Source organism: Pinus tabuliformis, chromosome 9 (assembly GCF_031772625.1).
Source record: "Pinus tabuliformis cultivar Carrire ecotype Pingquan chromosome 9, CPIR1, whole genome shotgun sequence".
Taxonomy (NCBI): Eukaryota; Viridiplantae; Streptophyta; class Pinopsida; order Pinales; family Pinaceae; genus Pinus; species Pinus tabuliformis.
In genome coordinates this window covers 1,404,502,981-1,404,512,593 of record NC_142307.1, presented here as the reverse complement: position 1 = coordinate 1,404,512,593, position 9,613 = coordinate 1,404,502,981, and the positions used below count along the sequence as shown (strand labels likewise).

General features: G+C 41.0%; 1 protein-coding gene across 1 annotated transcript in view; it reads right to left on the bottom strand.

Moving 5' to 3' along the window:
- Positions 1-1,114: 1,114 nt before the first annotated feature.
- Positions 1,115-9,613, bottom strand: part of LOC149153806 (plasma membrane ATPase 1-like) — a 49,044-nt gene continuing 40,545 nt past the window's right edge. Inside the window, exon 5 of the mRNA XM_089443933.1 lies at positions 1,115-1,210. Within this exon, the coding sequence (XP_089300059.1) occupies positions 1,115-1,210 (96 nt within the window). The remainder of the gene's footprint in view (positions 1,211-9,613) is intronic.

Here is a 9,613-nt window from a genome sequence, read left to right as displayed (position 1 = left end):
CCTGAGTGTTTGTGACCATCAAGGGGGGAAACCAAGGAAGGCTCTGAAATTTGGATGCAGGGAAAATTTTAGGAGGGTGTTACAGCTGCTACAACATTTGGCAATACATTGGTTGAATACCAGCTTCTCTGTTTCGTTTCACTTGAAACACAGGGCCTTGGACTTTCAGGAAGTATTGATTCGTTGTGCAGGTTACTTTGGCTTCCCCACTTACCCCATGGATAGACATGGTTCACCTTGTACCAACTCAGTCAAACACATCAAAATTTTCAGCTAGATCACAACATTTCAAAATCAGGAAGGGTAGTTTGGTTCGCGAGCTTAAGATTTGCAGAGCATAAGTTTTCATCTCTAGTGTTGCTCTGCTAATAGCAAGTTGTGGCAGTACCTTGGTGGAGTCACACAAGAACACAAGCATTTCTCCACTGCAAGTGAGCCTGGCCAGTACCCCGGTGGAGTTGCCTGCTTCGCCTCTCTACGCAGGAAGTATTTCTCTTCTTTCACCTTTGTATTTTTTCTTTTCAAAGAGGACTATGCATAGGCACTTATTTATTTTTGGGGTGGAAGAGAGATCCCAACTTATTGAGAGGAGAAGAGGTTGTTCCTTTAGAGAAGCATGTAAGACCTATGATTTAGGTTTGCTCATTTAGATTTTTCCCCTTCTTTGTTCCTACTAGTTGGACTAAGCTTGAACACACAGAGCAGAAGACTGATTCTAGGCATGAGGTTTCCCATTCTGGACATAGGTTCATGGTTTGACCAGAGCTTCCCTTACAGATGGATCGTATTTTCAATCAAGGTTTCATCAGCCAAAAGTTACAACCAAGCATAAAGAAGACGGACACAGGACTGGCCAAGTGTTATAGTGTCACGAGACTCTTTAAAGTCATCCACATACTTATTCAAAAGCTAGAACCTAGTACTGGACAACACTTATTTGTGTAGCGAAAACAAAAGGAACAATCAACACCAAAGGGAAAAACAAGATAAGGAAATGAGTACACAACAAGTAAACAAACCAAAAGACAAGAAAGAAAAATGACTAAAGAAAACAAAATGAAAATAAGAAAACCATGACAGACTATGAGTGAAAGACGAGTGCAAGGAATGAAATCTAAGATGCAAATAATCCTAATCCTATCCTAACAGCTAAATGGTTGGGATTACTTGACATGAAATTTCCAGTGAAGCCACCGTAGTCATTCCCAACCTGCAACCACAAAGATACAAGTAATTAAAACATATAACAAATAGTGTGCAACATAAAATACAAAATCTTGAAAATCTTGCACACGAAAAGGAAGGTCTTGCCTGTGGGAAGAAAAATGTGTCACGGCCACCCAATACACATGCTTACCATTTCAATGGATATTATTATTCAACAAACCTTGGAAGCCTCTTGCGAGTGTGTGTTCATCTGCAATGAGCTTGTTAGTGAGCGTGAGGAAGGATTGAATCTTGTTGACTGCAACATGGCTCGCCAAGTAAGATTGTTCCAGCCATTGAGCGATTGGATTGTGAAATTCATAATGGTTTTTTGGAAGGTCTCGTGACCCATGAAAAGATGGCTTTCTGATTGGAGAGATGGGATCACAAGAGGAATATTTTACAGAAAAATAAATCTGACCATTCTCATTAGTCATGCCAATATAGTGAGGACCTACCATAACCATCGGCATGGGCTGAAGTGCCTCACATGCTTGATATAAGTCTGAGGAGAAAGATGCTAAACAGTGAATATCGGAGAGCATGAAGTAACTGTCATTGAATGCACTGTTGGGAAAATGATGAGTTGAGTGATAATCACCCGAGATGGGTGGGTGATCAGATGAGTTTGTTGAGACAACAGATTCCCAGTTTGCAATGAACAAAGAAAAATTCATCTAAGCAATCTTGCGAACGCACTAAATAATGGAACCAAGTTCGTTGTGAGCTAGACATAATGGACCACCCCCCTCCAACTGGTGAAAAATTGCATAAACATCATGGTCATCACAAGAATGTAAAAGGGATGTCAGTACTATGAGTTTGTGAAACCAGTTGGGGCGTGGTGAAATGAAAAGAAGTTGATTCATGTGATATCTTGTGCACTCATCATCACACAGGGGAATTGTTGGTGTGATGAGCGAGAAAATTTGAAGTACAAGATTCACAAGGAGACTGAGGAGTTGATCATAAGATGAAACATACAATAAGTATGATTGCAGGGAAAAACAATATTTGAGATGATCAACTTCATAATTCCATGATTTCATGAGGGACGAACATTCCCATCCCGAGTTTGATGCAAGAGATGTGCATGAAGACGGATGTGCTGTGACAAATTTGTGAATTCAGTCATAAGTGAAATTTTGAAAATTTGAGAGATCACATCCAAAATACCAATTTTTTTTTACACGTGAACTCACACGAAGTGAAACCATGAAGATAGACAGATTGTGTGTGAGAAACCAAATCTGATTGAGTTCTCGAGGCTTACCAGAGTCATGAGGTCCTAACATAACCATAAGCAAACGTTGAAGTGCCTCAACTCCCTGGTACGTCCCGGAACTTTCCAGAATTGCAGAATCATATTTTGAAGCTTGAACTAGATCGTGCATGGCTTGAGGGTGGCTATTGTTTCTGATTTCATAATTTCTCTCAGGATGGCAACCATCTATGTCACAGGTTGCACTAGATTTTTCAGCTTCAACAAGTTGACTTGAAGAGTTGTCTTCATGCAAGAGAAGAGATGACGGGGAATGGGAAGTACACTCTATGATTAAATTGTTTTCAACTTCATCATGGACAACCTCATTGCCTTGTGTCAATTGAGGAGATAACTCATTGGATGAAGAAGTGAGAGAACATGGAGTATCTTTGACGCATGTGGATGTGTTTTGAATGGTAGGACACACGGGCAAGTGAGGTGAAGAGGAATTTTCTATATGAACATATTCTTTGACCAAAGGAGATTCTAGATCCAAGTTAGAGTATTCATGATAAAATGGAAGATCACATGATGTGCTTGGGAATTTGTCACGGCATATGGAAGCATGGGAGTGATGACTACCCAAGACTGGTGGTTGATCGAAAGAATTAATTATACAAGATGTTTCACCGAGATTAGAAGATTGAGAATTGTTAGAGAATGGAAGAGACAATTTTGAATTAGAGAGGGGGCATTGATAGTGTCTTCACCTTTTTTCTCCTTTGCTAGTGTAATGTGACTTCCTTGCGCTTGATTGAAATTTGAGCCAGTAGCTTGAGAATCGAGAGAATGTGCACAACTGGCTGGTGAAATAGATTGATCAAGTGAGTCATGGTACAAGGAGTCATGGCTTGTGAATGATGGAGGATGGAAGAGATGCAGATAAGATTCGAGACTTTAGTTATGAACGATGATGTCCTCTTGGAGAATGGAGGAGTGAGTCTGGGCTATAAGCTCTCTGAGCCATTCAAGAACTTCCTCCATGGAAGTGGGATACAGATGAGAAGATGGGTTGGGGACATGTTGTGTAGGTTCCTTAGCTTTGCAATCATTGTAAGGGGGCACCCACATCGGAACCAGGAAAGGAGGAGGACAAGGAACAAACAGGGTGTTGGGATCCTCCTCTACAATCTGAGGTGCCTCATGATCCGCAAGAGTTGGGGAAGCAAAAAAATTAGCAGGTTCAGGTTCACTGTATGAAGAGACATGAACCAAGTGCTCGAACTCTTGTTTCAAGAAATCCCAGTTCAAATATTCTTCCGGAATTTCATAGCAAAGGTGAAGAAATCGATTAGAGAATTTCTCAATGGATTCATGGCTCCATTTTTAATAGGTTGATTCTTCCACAAACATCTCAGTAGTTATACTTATCAAAGGATTGATGGAGCTCCTTGAGGAAAGGGAGAATCGAATGGACGGAAGCAAGTGGCAAGGTATAAGACCATTGATTAGCACAACCTTCAAGGGCAAGGAAGAAAAACACACAAGAAGACTCTTCATTATCAATTTCACGAGGTTGGAAAAATTGAAGAAAATCAGAAATGTGCTTGGATATGGACGTTCCGTCCTCACCATCTAACTTTAACTATGACAAGTGAATTAGAAGCTCATCGGGGAGTGAAATTTGATCAAGGGAAAAAAATGGAGAAACACCCCGGGAGCATGATTGGTGTATGAGACATTTTAGATAAGAGATTCAAACCAGATTCAAAGAGCTCAGCTTGTCATATGACCCTCCTTCTAGCGCCATTTTGTTGATAGTGCTAGACTTGCCAACAAAAGGGATCTCCCAGGTATGAAGTCCCAACTAGACCTCACACCATTTGGTGTAGGAGTCCCATCCAGTACGATGCCACAGTTGCCATTATCTTAGAGATTTGCCTTATCTCTTGTTGTTCAACACATGAGAGCGTTATGATTGTAACTTCAAGAAATTGAGGTGAGTATGCTTGGTGAGTGCGTAATGTAACTCTGTGTCTGAGTTCTCTTACTGTCAAAATGGAAAAGTAAAGTGAGCCTCTTGATGAGAGGGAATAGTCCCAACCTAGGAAGAAACACATGTGAACAACAACAAGGGTCTATCCAGCATCCAACAGAATACTCCACAATGGATGTGACATTCGTGAAAACCAAGGTTCAAGGGAAAACATGTACACCATCCAGCGGACTAGTCCACACAGGGGTGACGATCATTAAAATCAAAATAACACAAATATGGTTTGTCTAATGTCTGGCAGAGTAGTCCACATGGATGGGACAACAATGATAAATAATACAACACATCTTCAACAATATGAGTACTAAAATAACCGAAGTAGTTCAACTATCTTAGTACAGGTTAAGCAAACATGCATTACAAACGTTTAAAGAATAGTCTTACAAACAGATACAAAACATGCGTGAAAACATGCTGGCCTAAGACAGGCTTCTGAATTAAGCAAAAGATCCAAGACACATCTGTACACCATACATCACTAGTCTCAGTAGTGGGACATTGGAGCCACTCCTCGCTCCTCAAAGAACATACTACAAACTCTCAAGGCTATGTGGGAGGAGCCAAGGTGAAAATTCCTTTGCTCATACAATGAGGGGGTATATATAGCCAAGGGGGTATAACTAACCCTTGTGACTCTTTGACTTCCCTCATGACTGTTTGACTTCCTATGACTTTTCGACTTTACATGACTCTTCAACTTCATATTTGGGTCTCTTGGAATTCCACTTTACATTACATTGATTACAACAAGTATGGCCCATAGTAGTGATGTGGCCGAGACAACTCATGACACAACTCGACATGACACTACTAACATGTACTGGCTGACTGTGGTGTCTGTGTCGAGCTACTGTGTTGCTAGGCGATGATATGCTCTCAGTGTAACATGTCTTCACCTCTACATGGCAAAGTGTGTGGGGTATTCGATGGTCTTGCTCTTTGCTTGATGGTGCATGTGTATGTGTCCCTTTCGCTCGCTTTCTCAATGTGCTTCATGTTTTCGTTCAACTGTGAGAAAATATTCTAGCATGCGCTCCTTTTCCATCCCGTTTGTCATCATGCCATGTTTCATCGACGTACCTGTACTTGTAATCACTTCATGACGAGACGACATCAAATCCAAAAATCTCCTAGTCTAACATGATGCATTGCTTTTCGTTTGGGTGCGGGTGACCGAGAGAGGGACAAGGCATTGGAACTGCATAGAGCATAACTCAGGCCGTGATGCGAGGCTCTGAAGAATTGTCGAGAAAAACTGCACATATGTCACTAGGAAGCATATTTGCACAATCCGGGACAATAGTGATAGCTACGAGGAAAAACCCAGCTGGGAGACAAATTTGTGCATTTTCTGAGAGGAAGGCCAGGCAGGGTGTCAGGGAACTACTGGGCCAATCTGTGCAATTTTCAAGGGGATCACTGGGCAAGTCATCTACCTGTAATTTGCGTAGTTTCTCCAGGGAAGACAATGCGGGCAACAGGAAGCACTGGTAGAAAAATTTGCGCAGTTGTCCAGAGGAGGAAAAGATTGGTTTGCAGGAGCTACTGGTCAAAATTGTGCAATCCTAGGAGACAGTATGGGCCTGGACATAACTGTGCAATTTCTGGGTTGATTGCAAAGCGGGTAGGAAGGGCATGTGAAAACCAAATCTGCACATTTTTCTGAGTGAGTGCAGAGCAGGCCAATAGGGAAGCTTGCTTGTAAGATTTGCGCAATTTTTGGGTTGATTGCAGAGTAGGGAAGAAGGGTAGGTGATAGACAACTCTGCGCAATTTATGGGCTAATTTTAGAGTGGGCCAGAAGGGCAGGCTACCTAACAGATCTGCGAAATTTCGTGGGACAATGTAGTGAGAGGGAGCAAAGGCCTGTCCCACATGTCTGTGCAGTTTCTGTAGGCAGTGCAAGGCAGTCAGGCTAGACAAGTTTTATGCATTTTTGGAGATCAGTACAACCCTGGGTCACAACTCAAGTCATTTTTTCTGGTTGACCAGCGGGAGGCTTGATGGGAGATCTCACGGGAAGCACAGACTAGATCGAGTTTTGGGACAACCTTTGCATAGTTCTGGGAGTTAATCAGCTGGCTCATTTCTAGAATTGCACAGTGTAGGCTGCTCGAAGGACAACCTCAAGCTCTACACAGTTCTGGGTAGCAATGCAAGGTCACTGAGATTGGGGTTTGGTTGAAGGAGGGTTGTCTAGTCGACAGATTTTTAGGAAAATGACTAAGTGTGAAAGCAAGTGTACTTGTGCATACATGACAATGTGATCAGTGAGACTGACTCAAAAGTTAAGAGCGATAAGTGTGACAGTTGAGATATGTCTTCGAACGACCGTGATGACACTTGCACGACAATGTTACAACTTTGTGTGTGAGTGCGACCAATGTCGACAGAGCGAAAACATCTCACTCACCCAAAGACAAACCTTCAAAATTTCCAAAACAAACTTGTAAGCATGACATAGCGATCAACATGCCAAAATATGACCAGTGGTTGATCAAGCAAAAGGGTGTGAAAACTCAACAAGAGCTCGTGGGATGAGCCCGAGTGTTTGCGACCATCAAGGGAAAAAACCAAGGAAGGCTCCAAAATTTGGATGCGGGCCAATATTTTGGAGGGTGTTGCAGCCGCTACAATATACGTATATGGTAAATGAAGACTGAACCATAATGACCCTCGCAATTAATATAACGATGGAGGAAAAGTAATATATCTTGCCACTTAGTCTTTAAAAAGGAAACATGCATACCTTTTATGTCATATGCACAGTGTTTGTTGACGAGAAATTTCTTCCAAGGCATATCTCCAATCTGACAGTTTTTATACCACCCTTACCCCTTTATAGTAAGACAAGTTGCATCTGCGATGAACCTGACATCTACAAAGATCAAGTCTCTCATTGTTGCTTTCTTTCCTTTGAAAGTGACCACAAAGGCTCGAAAAACTCCTTCACTATAACCTTTAAACAATTGCAAAAATTTCCACCAACCGACTCTTTGAAATAATGGTAAGTACTCATCATATGTTTCAAAAAGATCAGTCCCATATGATCTGGTCTGAATTACTAGAGGCATAGTTGTATTTCTAATAAGAATCTGATAGGGGTTCAACTTGGAAGGGTATACAAAAGCAGTGAAAGGTTTAAAATCCTAGCAATTCCGTAACAGCCCCAAGTTAAAAGTTCATGTAATAAAAGTTAATAAAGGAAAAATAAGACCAAGGTCATGGGACACATATTCCAAGATGAATGATGGGAAAAATATCCTAGTGGGCATCACTTGTTGTGTTTATGGCTGAGGGAAAATTGGAAAAGGAAATGGCAAAGAATTTGAAAAAGAAAAGAGGCATTAATAGGCATATTATTTATGAAAATAAAGGAAATTAGGAGAAAAGGGAGGTGAAAGGTCACAGATTTCATGTGAGGAGGAAAATGAAGGAAAATAATCGAATAATGAATAAATTAGAGGCATCAAGAATAAAAAGACATTAGAGAATCAATTGGTAGCTTTTTTTCAATTGTGTTTTGGAATTAGTCTTGGAGAGGAAAAGAGCACTAAGAAGAGAATGAAAGAAAATAAGAAAAGAAAAGGAAGGACAAGGAAGGGAAAGGAAGCAAGGATCAAGCAAGGAAAGGTTGGATCAAGATGCTTCAATAGGAATACTTGTAGGTAACATATTGCATGTATGATTTCCTAGCTGGTTCTCATTGGTTTTGGCATGCATGGCATATGCATGTGTGTATTTTGGTTTCTTTATTTTTGGTGGCATGGATTTTGCCGGGTTTTAACAATAGTTTTAGTCGTGCTTTTCCATTTACGAATAGCCATGGTGTGACGGGATTCTTTCTCGGTTGAGCTTTGGATTGTCAAAAGGTTTTGGATGCAGGTGAGGTGGTCTCAGGAAAATCCCAAGGGTTGGGGGTGGATATGGTTTTCTCGAGAAGCCCTCAACAATTGGGTGGAGATAGGAAAATTCCTTAAGGGATGGTGAAGAATTTCTTAGGCATCCAAGCTCAGTTTGGTTTTGTGATCTCGGGACCAGTTTAGGTGAGATCACAACATGCTGAGTGTGGAGGTGATTTAACCTCTGGATTCCCTTGGTTGTTTATGGATTGGTTTATCCCTTGAGATCCCACATTCATGCTTGAAATATTTTACGGGGGCGATTGGATGAAAGAAAGATTTGGTTCAACCCAATCTATGGTTGAGTTGTATGTGGAAGTCCCTGACTTGGTTGGATTTTTCCTATGGTTAATAATAGCTAAGTTCCTCTTGATTTTTATGAGTAAATGCACTTGTTATTCTGTGGCTTTAATGGTTGTTCTATCATTGCCATTTATCTGGTTATATGTTGTTTATAAGCATGGTTAATTATTATATCTAAGTATGGCTCTTATTACATTTCTATTAATGAATGTATGGTTAATGAATGCATGGCCTAATTGGTGATATGACATCTATTGTGAGAAGGTATTGTTTCTTCTTATTTAACCTCATATAAGTTTTCATATCCTTATGCTCAGTTATGCATTCATGACTTGTAGGTTGCATGTTCATAATGTGTTTGACAAAATGTTAATCTTGGTTGGGAGGGGTCAAGTCAAGTCCCAGTTCAAGTTTTGGTTTGTAAGCTTTATTTCTATGTCATTTATCATTTCTGCAAGTTTCATTGAGTTCTAGGTAGAGTTTGAGTCTTGGCCTTGAAAAAGTGGATCAGAATTCAGGTTCATTGGCATAGAACTTACTAGAAAGGTCCATAGTCACTGACAGATAGGCCTATGGGAGTGACTGGAGGCTTACAGTGGCTTGCATACCTTTGCAAGGGAATGACTAAGGCTCTAGGTCAGTGAAAAAGAGATTTATCTCAGGGCTTGGACACTTGGAGTAGTTGGGTTTCTCCTGGTGGTTCTGTAGCACCCGAGGGAAGTTAGTAAGGTCTTAAGTTGTTGACTGAATTTCCTTAAGGTCGTATAGGAGGTTGAGTCTTATCATAGTGACCCTACCCTCAGCTCATGTTTACCCCGGGTAAATCGGTGAAAGTGGGTAAATGTGGGAGAAGGAGGTTTCAGGGTGGTATCAGAGTAGGTTACACTCTCTTTGGGTAAAGTCTGATGTTTTCATGGTTATGGTTGCCATGCATGGGGTTAT